This window comes from Lycorma delicatula, chromosome 13, assembly GCF_047948215.1.
Source record: "Lycorma delicatula isolate Av1 chromosome 13, ASM4794821v1, whole genome shotgun sequence".
Lineage (NCBI taxonomy): Eukaryota > Metazoa > Arthropoda > Insecta > Hemiptera > Fulgoridae > Lycorma > Lycorma delicatula.
Window position 1 is genome coordinate 22,621,283 of NC_134467.1, and position 21,291 is coordinate 22,642,573.

Below are 21,291 nucleotides of genomic sequence, written 5' to 3' on the forward strand. Positions count from 1 at the left end.
GGAAAACTTTCACAGAAACATTTCAACTTTTGAAACAAGCTTACATAGATGATGTTGTTGGTTGTACCCATTGTTATGAATGGTTTTCAAGATTTAAAAGCAGACGTCAGTCAATCGAAGGTGACCCTCGACCAGGAAGACCTTTGATTTCAACTGATGACACCCGTGTTCAGAAAATCAATGATCAAGTGCGTGCAAATTCCCAATCGTCTGTTGGAGAACTTGGAGAAAAGGTTAGCATCTTGATTGCATCATATTGCGACATTCTGACTGAAGAATTGAACGTGCATTTAGTTGCATCAAAGTTTGTTCCTCGTTTGATGACCAAACAGGAGAAAGAACATCAATTGGACGTTTGTTGGCAACTTCTTGAACAAGCCGATGACAATGAAACATTCATGCAAAGGATCAAACCAGGAGATGAAAGCTGGGTTTACAGCTATGACATTGAGATAAAAGTTCAATCATACAATGAATTGGCAAAGGATCTTCAAGCCCCAAGAAAGCAAGTCAGTCAGATGCCAAAAGTGATGCTCTCTGTATTTTTTTCAATTTTAATGGAATTGATCACTTTGAATTCTTGCCTCAAGGTGAAACAAAGAACTATGAATACTATCAAGGCATTTTATAAGGGTTACATGAAAAGACACCAGAGTTGTGGCAAGGCAACTCATGGTTCATTCACCATGACAATACACCTGCACACTCAGCTCTGTCAATTCATCAATTTTGTGTCAAAAATCAGATGACTGGCTTTCCTCAGCCTTCCTACTTGCTAGACCTGGCTCCTTACGACCTTTTTATTATTTCCGAAATTAAAATTACTGATGAAAGGATGGCGTTTTGAGACTATTGATGACACTAAAGCAAACTTGTCATGGATATTAAAGACCATTTCAAATGAAGCCAGGACTGCTTCGCAAAGTGGAAATGCTTTTTTCATTAATAGAAGATTTTTAAAAAATGAAATAACAAATGATCTTTCATTTCATGAAAACCACTGCGATGTATAGAGCTCAAAATTCTATTTTTTTTGTAATCTTCAACAAGATAGCAACTGACAATCCAATCTGTAAGATAATTTTCGAAAATTTTTTTCAAGAAAGCTAGTTGAACATTTTTTTACATCCTCAAAATCGAAATTTAACAGTGACAGTGGATCTGAGGGGCTGGGTTTGATTCTGTGAATTCCCATTTTTGCAAAATTTATTCATTAAACTTACTATTTTAAATTATTATTAAGTAAAGGATGGAGAAATTTCAACTGAATTCATTTTTCATGGATTTGCCAAAACCAGTATCTACAATTAACACATCCTTATTCTTGGAAAATAAATTCAGACGTAACACAAAGGACTGAATCATGCTAACACATGATACGTTTGTTTCAATTGATACATGTGGTTAATCTTGAATATAGAGTTTTCATCAGACATAACATAAAAATCTATCTATGAATAAATTATAAATTGTAATTTTGAGGGTTGTACTTCTTTTTTGCCTGTTACTTAATAATATGCATACTAAAATTTTACAAAAACAAATCATAACACGCATTCTTGAGAAATTCAGCTTTACAATTTTGCAAAATATTTGTAGAGTGTATTGTTTAAAATTTGTATTCTGTCTAAGGCCACATTTACTTTTATTCAAAAATAAAAACTAGTAATAATTAATTTTAAAATGACATAAAAAAAAAATAATAATTCATATATAAAACAAATACAACAAACCTCACTCGTTTACATTTATAACTTGGATCTAAAGGACTTGAAACAGAAGAAAACGCATCGACGCAGTGTGGTTCAGTTAAAGTTTCTTGTAAAAAATTTCTAGCTTTTTCTTTATCTTTTCTTTGTTTAACCATATCTGAAACCGTTTTTAATTTATCTAAGAAATCCATTTGCTTCATTAAAGATTTCATATGTTCTTGACTTCCACGACAATATGCTTCCAGAATTAAACCGAAACGAACAGACACCGATGCTACATGCATTTCAGACCTGGAAAATAAATACTATTCATTGTAAACAAGAATTAAAAGAAAGCAGTAGAGTATTTATAATAGACATCATAAAAGAAAAGAACTTGTCCTTGAACGTATTATACCTTACAACTCATTTGACTGAAAAAACTGTGGTTTATACCAGACTATAGAGTTTTAAAGCATATTATTCTTATTACTTATTACTATTTACTACCAAATTCAATTTAATTTAAAGAAATAAGTAAGAATAATATGAGATTACATATCCTAATTTCCCCTGCTTTCCTTGTAGAACATTTCATAACTTTTCTGTCAGAGGTATAAAAAAAAATTAGTATTTTGTATGATTATCAATTAGAGCATTTCTATCTGTTGTTTTAAGTATTTAAACTGTTTTATGACAATAATTTAAATAAAAATTTTATTCTGATTCTCAAAGATTTTATAATTTTTTTTACTGAGCAATATATTTTGAGAAAATATTGTACAGTATAACAATATACACTATACTCGTGTACTGTAAGTACATAGTATCATAATTTTAACTAATGAAATGGAAAAAGTGTGACGCTAAAAAAGAATTTCTATTAAATCTGCTGACAATTTCTGCCATCTGTTAAGAGAAGTCAATTTATACTGTCTCCACTTATAAATGACAGATAAGCATATTAATATATATTACTTAGTATTTTTTTTTTTTAACGTAACCTATTCACAGATATTTCCTCATATTATTTTTAAAAAAATAAGCAGTCACATATTTCTCATACACATGTGAACAAACTCTCCATTCCTCAAATTACAATGAAAGATTGTTTCATTTATCAATGAAGGAGTAAAAAAAATTGACAATTCTAAAATGACAAAAGAAAGTGAAAAAAATTGTTTTAATGAAAAATAAAAGAGAAAAGTAAACACATATAAAAGTAATCTTACCTTAAATGCCAAAATAAATAATGACCAATTTTCTGGTTGTTTAACGCACGTTTCAATAGGAACTCGACAAGATCACAGCATAAATATGACTCGTGTTTTAAAGCCTGCACTAACTGCAGTAGGAACAAGGACAACTTTTCATCACTGGAACGAACAGACAAATATTATATAAATATTCAAAATGAATTCAACACAATGACACATATCGCACACTGGCTTAGACTGAGAATAATCACTAACAATTTTTTTTAAATAAAATAGTTGCTCCAAAAGTTAATAAAGAATATATAATTACATCTATAAATATAAGGACGGTTGAAATATTTATGTTAATGTGTCATAAACATTGTAATGGTGGAAGGTAAGCTGACATGAGTTTTTAAATCACTCTTGCAAAACAATACAGCCATTTTCAGAAAATAACAACCATCCATACCATGCTTACTAAGGAAAATAAAAAGTGAAGTGAGTTTCATGTTGCCTTCTTTACAAAGCTGAATACACTGTTACATACTATCACAAGGTCTAGGTGTAGAGTATAATATCATTACTCTCAAAGAAACCAATAGTAAAAACAAGAATTTGCATGCTCTTATAAAGAGTGGAAAGAGATATGATTCTTTATGGGAAGAGTTTTGCTTTAAGTGAAGATATATGAATGATAAAAGTCGTTCAGAAAGAATTGGAGGAGTCTATCTTGGCGATGTGGAATGCTGTTATCAGGAGTTTTTCTCACTCATGATAATGTACATTTACACAATACTGTCCACATGTCGAGCAGATTCATCATTATGGATGGAAATTATTTGATACCACTCTTTGTAACCTGGACTTTGCACCTAGTGACTACTGTCTTTCTTCACCTAAAAAAAAAAAAGGGTTTTTTCTCAATGGTTTTTAGATTGTGACTAGTTGAAAACCAATCATGATAAAGTGTTAAAAACTTTGTTCCTAGATATTGGAAATGCTTAGAAAACAAAGGTGACTATGTAGAAAATACGTTTTTAATGCTTTCAAACTTATAATATCCGTCATTATGACATTATTTTTCCTGACAGCATACCTACCAGTAAATTCATAACCATTCTTTTCTATTTAAATTACCGATAGCTAATTTCCTTTAACTGTCTACAATTTTTACCTTTTTCAAATTCTCTTCTTTATTCTCTCAATTAATCCTTCTAATATTGTTTTAATTAATTCTTCTCATCTCATGGAACTTTCCATCTGATAGCTTTTCTATTCTGAATTGTTCTAATTCTTTTGCCTTTTTCTTGTTACTTTTTTATTTTTTACTAGTCATTTAATCTTCTTGTCTTTTCCATGAACACATTTGAAATATCAGTTCTTTCTTTTCACCTTGTTTTGCTAGTATAAATAAAACAATTGCCCTATTTTCTTTTAATTTATTTTTCTCTTGTTTTTTATTACACTATACACTTATATAACACTTAAGACTAACTCCATCTTACTATGCAATAACTCTTGTCTGTTGTCTCTTGTCTGTTGAATGCTTTCTTAGTTATTTCTATTCCTATTTTTTACTTAATTTTCACTTTTGCAATTTTCTGTTAACATGATACTTAAATATCCATACTATTTTATTTGGAATGATTCTTTCTCCTTTTGTGCAGATATTACTCTACTGAATCCTATTCTCATTGTTTGTTTTCTAGTATTCACGCATTCCATATTAAAAAAGTATCCTTTAATGAATTGAATATTGTTGACAATGGCTAACAATTTCAATATAAACTGCTTTCAATCAATATTTCATAATGCTTAATTATATCGGCCCACTCATTGCCAGAGAATCTTACATGTCAAGGAACTTAGCAAAAACTGATGCGTATATTTCAATCATTAAGTAACAAAATAGAAATAGTAAAGAATATTTGGAATAATTAAAACAATTATTCTAAAACAGTACAATACTTAAAAGTAATTAGAAAATACAAGGTTATCATAAAAGAATGGTGCGGTTTTGAACATGGTTTAAATTAAAACAGAATTACTTACAGTTTGTTTTTTATTTTTCAAATTTGTCGTCTCAAACATTTTTTTACATAATTAATAAATTTCAATATGTCGCTAGACAAATGTCCAAACGATACTCAACTTCTCTCCTAACATTTCTTCGTTAATGGTTGTCATTGCTTCATTAATCCTGTTTTTTAAGTGGTTTAGGTCGTGAATTTTTTGTGTATAAACAACGCTTTTGATGTACCCCCACAAGAAAAAATCGCAAGGTGTCAGGTCTGGACTCCTTGGAGGCCAAAGTACGGGTCCTTGCCGGCCTACCCATCGATCTCCAAATTTTTCGTTCAAAGCGTCTGTGACCGATGCATTGAAGTGCAAGGGAGCACATCTTGTTGGAAATGAAGTTGATGAATGTTTTCGAGTTGAGGAAAGCAATAATTGGTTAACATGTCAAGATACACGACTCCATTAATTGTTTTTTCAGCAAAGAAGAAAGGCCCTATTACACGATTTTTCATCGCACCACACCAAATGTTAACTTTAGACGAATCGCATTGTTTCTCAATAATTGCGTGTAGGTTTTCAGAACCACATATTCGTGAATTGTGTCTGTTAACACATCCATTCACGTGGAATGTAGCTTCGTCTGTAAAAATTATATCGTCTAAAAATGATTCGTTTTCACTTATTCTGTCCGACATTTCAACAGCGAAATTGTAACGTTTTATACCATCATCGGGTTTCAATTCCTGCAGTATCTGGATTTCATAAGCGTGTAATTTCAGTTTTTTTATGTAAAACTTTGTGAACTGTTGATTTTGGAATACTTAATTCGATGCTTCGACGGGGGATGGACTTCACAGGACTTCTAATTGCCGATTGTCTAATTAGTTCAACCGTTTCGTCTGGTACACTTGGTCTGACAGTTGATTTCTGTTTCTTAACCGATCCGGTTTCTTTGAATCGTTGGAACCAACGTGTTATGTTATTTTTGTGTGGTGGATCTGTTCCGAATTCACGTCAAAACGCACGTTGAACTAAAATTACGGATTTTAAATCGGCCATCAATAAAACACTTTGCTTTGTCTTTATCCGAGAACATAGTAACTCGCTAAACTCACTGCTAAAACAATATAAGAACTGACGTTGTGGTTACAACAGCTGGTAAACAAACTTTTGGGTTGGAGTCTTTCAGGGATATCAATATAACATCTAGAAATTTTCCTACAATCTTCCTATGAATTACTGAAACCGCACCATTCTTTTATGATAACCCTGTATTATAAATTTAACAATATAAAACCCTATATCACTTTCTAAGTGTTAATTCTTTAACACTTTAGTGTTCAAACAAAATAAAAACTTAATTTAATATTATGTAAAACAAATAAAATTATAAAAATTAGCAAACTATTGCAAGTATAAAATAAACTATTAAATGTAAATTTTCACAATCCAATAAGTAAGAAGAAATTAAATAAACATTCAGCAATAACTTAGATGGAAGAACAGTGCAACATGAACACTGATGTCATCTATAATAATGACATAGTTTAATAGCTTATATGTAAATAAAAAATATTTTAAGATTATCATTAAACATTAATAATTATCATCAATAATATTCACCACTGAATATCAATGACAAAAGATTAGTTTATTTAAAAAAATTAAATACAAATCAAAAATATTACCTGACATTGAAAAGGCACTTAACAGCAAAACTTCTAACAGCTTGATCTGCATAGGCGTAATCTAATAATTCTAAAGCCTTTTCAGCAGGTAACTGTGGCCACCTTCCTAATAAAGACATAACTTCCGCTACTTCTCTATGATCATTCCATTCAACACAGTCTAATAATTTCGGTAATAAATTAGGTACCAATATTAATACATCATGCCGCAAACTCCATATCATTTTACGTTCCTGTTCATGCATTTCCTGTAACGGATCTTTTTCAGCTGCCAATCTACAAATAAATAATATAATTATGTAAAAAAATATATACAAATGATATAAAATGTATCTTAAAATTAAAAATGAACACAATTAATTATTCATATAGGATGCAAAATGCAAAAGTTTCAGTACAGAATAAATAATGAATTAGAATACTATAAAAAGGGCAGATAGTACTGTAGTTTCCCATTTAACCGATTCCTGCTCAACTTAAATCTCTATATTAACCAACTGATCTGATCTGTTTAGTACAATGCCGTTCATCTGAAGGACTAGATGTGGTCTGGAAGAACGAAAATCCCAATAATAAAGAAATCTCTTTTTTTGTGATAAGTATAATTACTAATTGAAAAATAAGGTACTTGAAATCGTTATTAATAAAAAAATTTAATTGTTTAATAAATTAAATTTAATCGTTTATTGATCTTTTTTTAATACACTTTAAATTTTATTTACAATAACATCAATTTTGATGAATATAGGCAATAAAATGGAAAATAATCTACAATTTATCACTAAAATTTCTATGAATGAACAATGGATAGTCTTCAATTCAATAATTAGTAAATTAAATTAATTAGGTATAGAAACAATATAAACTGCATTAAATAAAAATCAAATTACAGGACATATTCATTACACCCATTTCAGTTTTTTTATTTAGATATTAAAAGAAATAAGAAGATTAAATTTATAAAATATGCAACTCATCACTAGTCTGATATTCTATTTTTTGTTTTTCTGGAAGAAAAACGCTTCTACGTTATCATCGCTCAGACACGATATATTTGTTGTGATAAAGAAAGCTATATCACATTATATATCTCAATTAAAATTACAATCTACTTTACAGCAATTTGCATGAATAGCTGAAATAAACACTTGTTTGTGTCATCAGATACCCATGAGTGAGTCTAGTAGAGTAGTAAGGCTGGAAAGAGCCTCCTTTGCTGCATCATCAGCACGCTCATCACCTGAAATCCCAATATGGCTGAGGATCCAGCAGAAGCTCAGTGATGTATTACAGTGATTCATTTGCGAAATAACACACTGAATCTCATGGACAACAGGGTGTTTGGAGTACACATCATTAATCGCCTGTAAGGCACTCACGGAATCTGAGCAAACAAGAACATGTCAAAATCTTGGTCTAATTACATGTAAGGCCTTATTAATGGCATACATCTCCACAATAAAAATACTGGTGATAATGGGAAGGCCAACCATAAAAAAGCTCAACCAACAGAATTAACATTTCTAGAGATGTCTGTATAAGCTACAGCATCAGGATTCATAATATTATAAAATTGAGGTGAGGTGGAGGTTTAGTCAGTAGGGTGCAGGCTACATATACCATAACATCTGCAGAACCTGTTAGTGAGCCTGACACTTTGTCTGTAAATGGGATTGAAACTTATACCTTGAAGAACATTCATACATATGAAACTAAACAAATCTATAATTATAAAAAAATTACCTGATTTGTTCTAAATCTCTTGTTGTAGACTGACTACGTGCAGAAGGCTCATTCCTAAGATCATTTTGATTTAATGTTTTTGCATATTCCAACATTCTCTCTGTAGATGGATAAACCACAGTGTTTTCTGCATGGTATCTATAAAAATAATAATAATAATAAATAAGTAATTTTAACTTTTTATCGCTGCTATTTATAGTTCTTAATGTACTTAAAAACATATAACACATAAAGTATCCAGATCAAGTAAAAATAATAATTCTATCACTTCTGGCTAAAAAAATAAAGAAAATAACAAAATATAAAAACTATAATGAAATTATGCTAATTTTTAACAAGACAATGGTTTTAATTGTTACAACCTACAACCAAAACTGCATTTTCCAACTGAACTAATCCTTAATACATTTATTGAACATGCATTTTGTTAGAAATTTGTTTACTATACACTCTCTAGAAATAAAATTTTAGGTGTGGTAAATATAAGTAATAAAGCTGGTGCATTAATACATACAGGTGTCCCATATAGAATGCAACCCACCCTTATATTGGTAGGTATTGAAATAATAAAAAGGCATGTGTAAATCTAATTTTTATTATTACCATCCATTACCTTACATTTAGAGTAAATGTTGGAAGTGGCCGCCATTTGTATTCTTGAATACAAGATTCCATTATTTTTACAGCATTTCTTGCAACTATTTTCAAGTTTGTGGCTGGATATTTAATACAGCTTGTTCAATATTGACTTTCAATTGTTCAAGTGTTCGTGGTTTGTTGCTGTAGGCTTTTTCTTTGAGGTAACCCCATAGAAAAAAATCCGCCGCAGTCAAATCTGGAGATCTTGGTGGCCACAAGCCTCGACCGATAACACGATTACCAAAGAATTCCTCGACAAAATCAGAAGTTGAACCTGCGAAGTGCGATGTCGCACCATCATGTTGTAGCCGGCAGTGTCTGTCTTCCTCTTCCCAGAGTGCAATGAACTGAAATAATATATCCTGATATCGTTCTGCATTAATGGTGTACTCGAAAAAAAACAGGACCGATTATTATCTTCCGCGATATCGCGCACCACACGCCCAACTTCTGTGGGTGTAATTGTTTTTCGTGATAAAAGTGGGGATTTTCAGCACTCCAAATTCTACCATTTTGGCTGTTACATAGCCATCCAAATGAAACCGTGCTTCATCTGTGATAAAGACCGAATCCATAACATTAATTCCCTCACACAGAAATCGACGGAACCGTTGACAATATTATAGCCGTTTTTCTTTGTCGTGCTCAAGAAGTTCATGAACCGTTTGAATGCAATAAGGTCGTAATTGTAATTGTTTGGTCGCCCGATGAATGGTCGATTTAGACAAATTAATTTCAGCAGACAAACGTCTGATCAATTTATTTGGCGAGGCGAGTAATCGGTCTTTGATTTCAGTGACTGTATCTGAATTCAACACTGACGCCGATCTTTTGTGTTCCTTGTTATTAACAGAACCAGTCTCTCTAAATTTTGCAACTAACCTTAATACTGATGTTTTGTTATCTGGGTACTTATGGCGAAACAAATTTTGCACTGCAACCACTGATTTCGTACTGAAGTACGACTCGACAATGAAAACACGTTCATCTAGCGAAAACACCATATTGTCTCTAGCAATACACTGAACGTTATGATTGCATTGTTGTTACTATCGGTACTGTCCTACTGCGTCGTGGCGATGTTCAGATGTTGGACGAGTCCATTTCAGTAACGAGTAGGGGAGTAAGCTTGACTTTTGAAATTTCATGAATGAGTGATTGATGGGTTGCGTTTTATATGGAACACCCTGTATAAAGAAGATTTATCTAAATAAAAACTGAATTTTCAAAATATAGTACTTAGCTGTGTACTCTGTTATTTTATTTATTATTTATTTTATTTTCAATCTTGTATACGTGAGTTATGTTTTGTAGTTGTGGCAATTTTTGAACATAGAGAAACTGAAAATTTTATAAACGCAATATGTTTGTGCGAAAACTTTATTTGAATTTGGGCAATATAACTATACAGACTTGAATACATGCCATTAACAGTGTTACAGTTGGTTTGATTATAATAAATCATACAGTGTTATGATATGTAAGTATAATAATAAATTAGTTTTATTTGGAAATTATGTGATGTTTTGAGGTAGGCTACAAAAACAAAAACACATGAAGTGTGCGAGCATCCAAAACATGGGAATTGTACTGTGAAAACATACCTGTACTTTTAGTGTTCCTATATTTAAGTTTTTAATGAACTCTAAAACAATTATTTCATCCTGATCTCCCTTTTATCATCTGATTTTACAGCTTTAAACTTCTTTCTGTTTCCAAAGATAAAAGTCATCCTGAAAGGAGACCATTTCCAGATGACAGATGAGATCAAAGAAAATTTTTTACAGGACAACAGCAGGCTATTTTGTAAAATATGTACTAGAATACATCCAAAAAGTGGAAAAAATGCTGAGAGCAGTTTAGTAAAATGGAGGTAACTACATTAAAGGAGATAAATCTAATTAAGTTGTCTAACTTGATTACCACTCCAATGGTCTTTGTGAACTGATAGTGTAGTTATCTTTCTATTGGAGGTCCCAGGTTTGAATCCCGATCAAGCTTGACATTTTTCATACGCTACAAACCTTATCATCCATTTTAGCAATTGTTATTGGGTGTCAGGTTGTGAATACTACTAATGAATAAATAAAATAATTTAAAAAAAATGTGGTTTCTGAAATTAAAGTATTACATTATCTACGATTCTAAAGCATCTAAATTTTACCACTTTTACTGGTCACCAAAATCAAATCCATACTTTTTGGTTGATAAGATAAAATTTTAACTGAAGAAAGACATGAAGCGTATGAATCGACAACTATCTTAAAAATGTAAGTTAAAATAAAATGTTAATGCTACTTAAAAAAAAATTATCATTATTCAATATGTCTGTCATTGTTAACATATAAGTTTCCCAATCAATCTACTTCCTACAAATAACATTAATTTTTTTAAATTTTGATTTCCAAAACGTTTATTAAAAACAAAAGTATGTAATAACTTCTTACATAGCATACTTCTGTTCTGGATGAACAGAAAACAATTTAATGTAAAATATTACTGGATGTTTTAAACCCGAATTTCTGTTACTTTACATTTTCACTTCATGAAATTGTTTAAACAATCAATACATTGTCTTTTCATCATGTGTACCTTGTAAATAATACACCTACTGAAAACTACAGCCTGACCAAGTCAACACTCCATATAAAAAAAATACGTGAATTACAGATTTCCAAACAGTTAAGTCATATGATTAAAACTATAGACAGACTAGGCTGCAAGCATCAGTTACTGCTGTTCATGCATTGTGTATTAAGCATTGTTATTTTCTATTTTATTATTAATTAATACAATAAATTTTTATTATAGTTACTATTTATATTCAGATAGAGAATAATATTTAATTTTGTATTGTTTATAAATGGAATTATTAATTTATCATTAAATTAGTTGACTGCAAGATATGATCTTAAAAAAATAAATTTTATATATATATTCATAAATTGTATTTTTTTTTCCTATTTAAATGTTGTAACCAAATTTATATAATTTTTTTTAATATGAATAATTTTCAAAATTTCCTGTCCCCTGAAAATTAAAAAAATAACAATTTCTTAACATTTCTGTGGTTAAAATACGAGGGTAATTTTTTTTCAAGGTCCAATCAGTCACAAAATTAAAACCACAGTGAAAATAAAAAATTTGTTATTTGTAACAAGTACTTACATAGATACGCTATTTCTTTACATAGTCGCCACTCTGATTTAGACATTTCTCGTACCGTGGTACCAACTTTCCAATACCCTTGTCATAGAACGGAGCCGCCTGTGTTCCCAAGCCTCTTGGGAACCTATCTCGCACACAGTTTGCGGTGCTGAAGTCTCTCACTTACAATGGTGTAGAGAGCTGACCTTGAAATTTCAGGAAACGAATCACTCGATACAGAAATTGTGAATCGATGATTTTCTCTAATTGCCTCATCCACTCGCTCAACGGGATCATCGGTTGACATTCACTTCCTTTCCTGACTGCCTGCATCATGAATATCTGTACATCCTGCTTTAAAGTTCCTGCACCATTCTCACACTTTGCTGTCACTCATTGAAGTTTCACCATACACATTACTTATTTGTCGATGAATTTCAGCCGCATTTCACCCCTCATCTTGAAGAAATCGAATTACCGCATGCACTTCACACTTGGCGGGAGATGCTATTGTTGTAGACATGTTTACGTGCAAGCTGCATGTTCAGAACTAAACGAAGTGACACGGCGTGATTGAAGGCCATACTAGAGACGCTGCGCAACACATTTGTGCACAAAGGTTCATCCGATTTTTGAGCACGTTTTTATTTTGCGACCAATCGGACCTTGAAAAAAAAACCCTCGTATCTCATCAAATATTCAATTGGGGAGTTACTTCTTAAATTCTGGCATCCTTTTGGCAATGTTTATTAGTAACCATAAAAATTAAAGAAAAATAGAAATACATTTCTAGCAAACCGAAGGATATAAAATCCTCACATGATATAATAAAAAAAAATTCAAATAATTAAAATTTTTAATTTTCCCTTTAAAAAATACGAGGGAAACCCCCAATAAAAATGTTAAATATTTGTTTTAGATAAAAACTAATGAAAAGATTTATTATTATGTTCTTTTTGTTAATAAAATGATTGATGTCTGTATGTATATGTATGTTAAGCGCAATATTAGCCTTTCTAAAAATAAAAGACTCTATTACAGGTAAAGCAAAAATTAAGTGGCTTACCATCACCTTCAAGAAACTGAATACTGTTACATAGAGCATAAAATGAAATTTAGTTATACAAGTGACACTTTTACTCTTGTCCACACTGGCAATAAGGCGAAAAACATTACTCTCAGTGAAAGCAAACATGATCAGTGCCTCTTGAATATTTCAGACCCTATGTCATTACCATAAGAAAGACTGGGAAAGATAACAAATTAATGAACCCCTTTCTGTTGTGAAATAATATATAATACAAATTTCTACATTTAACTAATAAAATTCATATACATGATCAATAGCGTACAACTAAAAAGATAAAATATAAAAGAGATTCTATTCAGCAGAAAACAATTTTAAGATAAAATTTATTAAAAATTATATATTATTATACTTTTAAGAGATTTCTAACGTAAGACAAATATTACATTTTAAAGTATATATACTTATGGAATGCGATTGTCAATGCAGTAGAATGCTCAACATTAGGATTTGAGACAACCGTTCCCAAAGGATGTAATAAATCATCGCTCTGTGCATCTTCAGCGTAAGTCCACATATATAAAGTCATTGCGCCAGTCTTAAGTTGATTTTTAAAATCATAAACTGTTGTATTAACCCAACCCATTGGATTAACAAATATATCCTGGAAAAAATTGAAGTAAAATAAAAAATAAAAAGAAATCAATTAAGTAAAAATTTACAATTTGCAAATTAAAAAATGCTATTGGAATACTCTAGAACAGAAATTTTTTTTTATGCTGCAGTTATGTTAAAATCACTACTTATACTGTAGTTCGCCTTTTAAAACTATTTCTGTCAGCAGCTCTTCAGGTTAACAGACTGATCTGATCACTTATTCCTTGTAATCAGCGTCAGTATTTTTAAAAACAATAATTATTCTATAGCATTTATTACTGACTTAAGGGAATTACATGAGGAAAATGCCATGCTGTTAGATATGGATGTAAAATTATGGACTATATTAAAATAAGATTAAACAATGAGAATAATACTGAAGTTATGACATGTAAAAATCATAAAATGAAAAAAAAAATGTAAACAAGCAAAAGTGGGCACTGAAGTATAGCATAAGAGGTAAAAAAAAAGCAAAAAACAAACTCTCAAATTATAAAAAACAAATGTCTGTAATTGAAAAATGTAACTGAAAAAAAAGAGATTATGAGCAAAACAACTAAATATTTCAACAACAAAGTTAAGGCTACGTTTTTAATTTCCCAACTATGGCGATATATGCTTCCATAGATAATATGTGAAAGTACAGGGTCATTCACGGGAACTGGATGTTTTTGAAGTGGGTTGTACTTGGGCGTTCATGGTGGGAGGGGCATGTGGCTGGTGTCTGACGTTTCCTTTGTTCATAGCATTTACATTTTAGTCGTTGAGATGGAGCCATGGATGCTAGACCAACGCCTGTACGCATATGACAGTTTTGTGCGAAATGACGAATCCGAAACTGCTGTTCAGCGAGATTTCCGCCATCAGTTTAATATCCATCGTAATGCAAGTGTCCTTTCTTGTAGCACAATATTGCGATGGGTAAACAACCTTCGAACAAGTGGTTCAATATTGAAGAAAAAACCACCAGGTCCCCGACGAACTGCTAGCACTCCGGAGAACATCGAACGAGTAAGGAAGCCATTGTCAGAAGCCCACGCCGCTCTATTCAGAGGCATTCAGCAGCGCTTCAAATGAGCACAAGTACGGTAAGACGAATTCTGTATACAGATCTGCATTTCCATCCTTACAAGATAGCCGTCTTGCAGCAGTTAAACGAGCAACATTTCACGCAGCAATTACAAATTTGTCGACAAATGCTTACCGATTTTGAAGAAAATGAAAATTTGTTATTGTTAATGAGTGACGAAGCCCATTTTCATCTGAATGGCTTCGTCAACAAACAGAATTGCCGGTATTGGGCAGAAAGAAACCCACATCAGCTTCACGAGAGACCACTTCATAGGCCGAAGGTGACTGTCTGCAACAGGAAGGTGTGTGCAATAGGAAAGGTCGGTGTTATTGGACCATATTTTTTTTAAGAAAATGACGCTGCCATAACTGTAACAGCTGATCGTTACATTGCGATGTTGAGTACGTTTTTCGCCCCTGAGTTACAAAACCGGGGAATCGATTTTCAAAATGTGTTATTCCACCAGGATGGAGCTACAGCGCACACAGCAAGGGCAACGATGACTGTTCTTTGTTGCCCCCCGACTTGAGTAGTTGTGATTTTTTTCTGTGGGGGCTTCTGAAATCGCGTGTGTATGCCAATAAACCGCGTACATAGGAGGACCTAAAGATCGTAATTCGTCATCTGTCCATTCATGCCATTCACTGAATGTGAAAATAGGAGGAGACAAGATTATGGAGGTAGAAGAATTTTGTTATTTGGGAAGTAGAATTACTAAAGATGGACGAAGCAGAAGTGATATAAAATGCCGAATAGCACAAGCGAAACGAGCCTTCAGTCAGAAATATAATTTGTTTACATCAAAATTTAATTTAAATGTCAGGAAAAGATTTTTGAAAGTGTATGTTTGGAGTGTGGCTTTATATGGAAGTGAGAAACTTGGACGATTGGAGTATCTGAGAAAAAAAGATTAGAAGCTTTTGAAATGAGGTGTTATAGGAGAATGTTAAAAATCAGATGGATGGATAAAGTGACAAATGCAGAGGTATTGCAGCAAATAGATGACGAAAGAAGCATTTGGAAAAATATAGTTAAAAGAAGAGACAGACTTATAGGCCACATACTAAGGCATCCTGGAATAGTCGCTTTAATATTGGAAGGACTGGTAGAAGGAAAAAATTGTGTAGGCAGGCCACGTTTGGAATATGTAAAACAAATTGTTAGGGATGTAGGATGTAGGAGGTATACCAAAATGAAACGACTAGCACTAGATAGTGAATGTTGGAGAGGTGTATCAAACCAGTCAAATGACTGAAGACAAAAAAAAAAGTAATTACCCAACTTATTAAGATTTATAGTAAGAAAAGTGAGATTACGAAGACCAGAAAAGTGATTGCCTCATGACGACCAGGATGGAACTAACTTAAGTAAATACTCCTAAGTAGCTGCTTCTAGAAGATATTTAAATGTGTAACAGAGCTGAAGGGGACAACCTGCATTTTTTTGCTACATCCTAACAGAATTAAGAATAAAATACTTTGAAAAAAGCATATAGTGTCTGTGAAGTAAATGATTTTTTAATAGGAAAACACGACTTTTAACTGATTACTGCAAGCATTCTTAGTATTATAGATTTGAGCTAGTTAAAGAAATTTCAATTAACTGTCAAACCGTTCTTTGCAGGGCAACCTTTATTGCTTATCTTGTTAACAATGTGGTCACAGTTGTTTACCTCTTATATTATAGTGTGAATTTACATATCCAATATTTGGTAAAGTTATTAGTAATATTTGCTAAATTTCTGTAATCAATAAATTTGTTTTTTTGCTATTTATCATGTAATTTTTTAATGTGATCAAATTATTTAATTTTTTAAATGCTCTAACACAGGAATAAACAGATTAGAATTATAACAGTTCACGAATATTCTTTAATAACTCAACATAAATTGCAGTATACCGTGGGATGAGAGTTTAAAAGCTGTTGATTACACTATCAGCCTGAAAAAAAGAAACCGGTTCTGTCACGTCGCAAAATATAGGAATGTATGAAAGAAAAAGAAAGATTACTAAAACAGTTGATAGCTTACCAGCTAAGTTATCTAGAGGTGCTCTTAAAAGAAATGGTTAGGTTTGGTGATGAATTTAATGATTTTACTGTGCGACAAGAGATCAGTTAAAAGGAGTCAGAAAATACAAAGACAATTGAAAAAGCAGCTCCTAACAGAAAATTAAAGGAAAAGAGACTACAATGGGCTAAGAAATTTGTGAAATGGACTTCTGTATATCAGCCAAAAGTGATTTAATCCAACAAAATGTGTTTCATTGTGAAAGGAAAACAACTGCATTCTGTTGAAAGGATAAGATGGAGAATTTATGTGGTGAAAAATCCAGTAAAAATGTTTTGAGGGAGTTTTTCTGTTGAAGGACCTTGTCATCTTATTTCTAATGAAGAAATAATAAATATATAGACACGTATAGCAATCCTGAAGAACAGACTTCTGCTTCACGGAAAACAAACAAAACCAGAAAGATCTCACTACTCCCAGTCATTCTTCAAAACCAGGAAAAAAATTCATGAGTGACAATAATATCCATTTGCTAGATTAACCAGGAAACTTGTCTGATTTCAACCCTATTAAGAATCTGTGAGCCATATGCGAGAGGGATATGAGAAAGGTAGACCGCATGACAGAGGAGAAAATTATTAACGGTCCGATCCATATATGGTTTTGGGATGGAAAATTTAAACAAAAAAGTGTAATACTAATTCGATCTATGCCAAAAAAGGCAAAGAGGTGATAAAATATAAAGTTGGACAAATTTCATATTAGTAAAATTATGCAGGATAAACTCACTTAAGTAGAATACAAAAATTTGTTAAAATTTTAAAATTTTCCATTAATTTGTACATTGTACTGGAGCATAAAGCTATAAATGGGACTAGAACAGTGGCCAAATCGTTTTCCATTGCCATCTTAATTAAAACAGGAATAAACAATAAGAAAAGCAAAAGGAAGACAAAAGGAACACTCAACCCACAAAGGACTACCAATAACGGTTGCACACCAGTCTTAATTTAGAACAAAGAAGAAAAACTTATTTTATAATGAAGAAACAAAAAACTTAAGTCATTAAATTAATAACAAACCTGTTTAGAATCTTTTAAACGTCTCGTTCTGACAGCCTTTGCATTTTTACAAAGTTCAAAAACAACAAGACATAATCTTGCCATTCTAGGTATATCACAGATATTTATATTAAATGTTAAATTTTCATTCCATTCGCATTCACCTTCTTTAGATACAAACTTTTCTGAAGTCTTTTGACTCTCACATAATGATTTACCACCATGAAACAGGCCAGCATAAACACCAACCTGGAAAAAATAAGTAATTAATACATAACAAAGAAATGATTTAATCTGTTAAATAAAATGATGGTATTATCGTACATATGAGGTGTGTTTTTAAAGAAACTTCTTTTTTGAAATTAAAAAAAAAAACTGAAAAATATGAAGAAAATTTATTACTTACGCATAAAAACTAATCAATAAGACAAACGTTTTGTCTTAAAAAAAAAACAGTAGCCATTACTGTCATTATCAGACTCTTTGTTTGAACTTCTTCCATCTAGGAGATAATGAATGCTGTCATCACATCGACTGCTGCTTTGTCTTGAAGTCAAATAAGAAATCCATGATTCTTATCTGGTAACAATGCAATCAAACAATTCATCACCCTTATTTTCATAACATCGCAAAAATTCATGTGCTTCAGCAACATGTTTTTCCTTGCATGTGTAAGTTAAAAATCTTTGGCACCAATCCAACACACAATTGTTTTATAACCTAATTTTTCAGTTAAAACTTCAAACAATCAACGATCATAAAACATCAAAGACTATTGTGACAGTGAAGGGCTGATTTTCTTGAATTTTTTCATCCACATTTTCAATCAAATCATATATTATCACTGATGGCTAGCCGCTTGTTCATCATGAACATTCATTTTCCCTTTTCAGCATGAACAAAACCTTTTTTTACTTTAGTATCACTCATAATATTCATCAGAAATTTGCCGATGAATTTCAACAACGGAACTGCTTTTACCATCAAAAAATCAGATTACTATTTATACTTCACAACTGGTGGCATAGCACTCATTATGGATGAATATAAACAACAATAGAATGACTAAAATATTGTGGCTAACAGCTGACTATTTACACAAATTCCATCTGTTTACATTGCATATGTAGGCGGCAAATTCAAAACAGACTTGCAATGTGTTTTTCATGATTTTTGAGAGTTTATAACTTTTTTGTTAGTACAATATACAAGAAACGTTTTTATTTGATATAAACATCTACAGAAATACTGTAAGTTGTTCAAATTTGAGATTTTTGTTACCAGCCCCATCAAGAATTATTTGAAGCCAAAATTTGGATTTTTAAAAAAAATTAGTTTTCAAAAATTCATAAAAATTTAGGGGTAAGTATAGCACCATTAATATATTTAAGGTAAAACTACTAACATACCTTTTGGACTGAATTTCTATAGGGCAAACGGATCAGTGGAGGGGGTCGGACCACCTGAGCATGGTAGTGGGGAGCCTTCCAAAGAGACAGATATTTTTTCCAGTCGTCTACAGGCAAGCGGAGATTAAGCACATTGATTTCCGTGAACCTCTGTTAAGAAGTATCATCACGATCCGAGATGGATAAAAATCTCGAGCACTGCTACGCCATCAAATTCTGCATCAAACTCGGGGAAAACCACAACGGGGACCCTCAGAATGATTAAGGACGTCTACGTTGATGCTGCCATGAGCCACTTAACAGTGTTCGAGTGGCATAAGCTGTTCCGGGAGGGGCGGGAGCTCGCAAACATTCATCTGATTGTTGATGAGTTAGTGATTTCGTACGGTAGCATCCAAAAAATTATTACTGAGGATTTGGCCATGCGAAAGGTGTGTGCCAAGAGTCCTGAGTGATGAACAAAAAGTGAATCGTGTGCAAATTTCACAGGAAATTCGGAACTGTGTCCAACAAAACCCAAATTTCCTTGAGAGTGTGATTACCAGTGATGAAACGAGGTGTTTTGAGTATGACCCAGAGACCAAACACCAGAGCGCCGAGTGCCACACCAACAATTCCCTGCGTCCAAAGAAAGCCAGAATGAGCAATTCAAGGGTCAAATCCATGCTCATCTGCTTTTTTGACCGTCGTGGTGTGGTTCACACGGAGTTCGTACCCCCTGGACAGACTGTGAATGCCAGTTTTTACATGAACTTGCTTAACAGGATGCACAAACGCATCCTCTGCGTGCGGCCAGACATCATTGATTTTTGGAAGCTTCACCACAACAACGCACCGTGCCACACAGCGCTGCTGTGAGGAAGTTTCTGGCCAAGCACAGGGTTGCCACGTTGCCTCACCCCCCCTACAGTCCAGATTTGGCATCGCCGGACTTCTTCCTCTTTCCTCGGCTCAAGCGGGACTTCAATGGAAACCGATAGAGCTCCATAGAAGACATCCCAGGGTCCGTGACGGCATCTCTGAAGAGAATCCTGGAAAACGAGTTCCAGAAGGCATACGCACAGTGGGAATCGTGTTATAAACGTTGTGTCGAAGCACAAGGGTCCTATTTCGAGGACTATTAAGGATTTGTACCGATTAGTTCAATAAAAAAATTTTAATTAATTCAGTCCTACTACTTTATGATCCTACTCTGTATACCTACATATAAAAAAATAATTCAAACTGTATATGCAATCTCTGCGTCTTGAAAAAAATTACGCAAGTGAAATTTCACTGATTTTCAAGTTCAACTTTAATGGTAATTATCTCATAGAAAGAAGAGAGATAGGTAAATAAACCAGAAAATATGAATAAATTGCTTTTTGTTTCATTCTTCTAGGACCAATAGTTTTTTAGTTATGATTTTTTCCGTAGACCCTTATAATCACAAAAATGGGTGTGCGCACCATAACAAAAATGGCCGCCACAAATAAACTGCTTAAATAAAAAATTTTAAAATAGTTTTAAGGTTCTGAGACAAATAGGAAACAAGTGGGTAATTTTGAATTTTTTTTTGTATTGGTCAAGCAGCCAGCTTATATTTTTTTTGACATTTCAAATGGATTGACCCAAATGCATAAATTACATTGTTTAACAGCTGCTCTTTCCACCTTCTATAAAATGTAACAAAATCTGAGATTGTACACCTGAGTTATAAGCCTTCGAAGTATATGATAATGATAAATTTGGTGATCGATTTCTCCTTACATATGATTCCAATTACTTTGAAACTGCAGGATCCTACACATAATTATTTCCTTTTTCAAATTACAAAGTCTCATTCCAATTAAAGAACTAGATAAGGCAATATATATGCTCAAACTTTGACTTCCAAAATGTTGCAACAAGATTTTGGCTGAATTTCAGCAGCTATATCTAAAAACCAGGTT

The 21,291-nt window shown here is 32.4% G+C and overlaps 1 protein-coding gene across 1 annotated transcript in view; it reads right to left on the minus strand.

Moving 5' to 3' along the window:
- Window positions 1–21,291, minus strand: part of Pi3K92E (phosphatidylinositol 3-kinase 92E) — an 83,125-nt gene that overhangs the window by 25,457 nt on the left and 36,377 nt on the right. Inside the window, exons 7-12 of the mRNA XM_075381413.1 lie at window positions 17,973–18,200; window positions 13,618–13,817; window positions 8,341–8,478; window positions 6,598–6,873; window positions 2,924–3,067; window positions 1,734–2,003 (exon numbers count right to left, since the gene is read on the minus strand). Coding sequence (XP_075237528.1) covers window positions 1,734–2,003; window positions 2,924–3,067; window positions 6,598–6,873; window positions 8,341–8,478; window positions 13,618–13,817; window positions 17,973–18,200 — 1,256 coding nt within the window. The remainder of the gene's footprint in view (window positions 1–1,733; window positions 2,004–2,923; window positions 3,068–6,597; window positions 6,874–8,340; window positions 8,479–13,617; window positions 13,818–17,972; window positions 18,201–21,291) is intronic.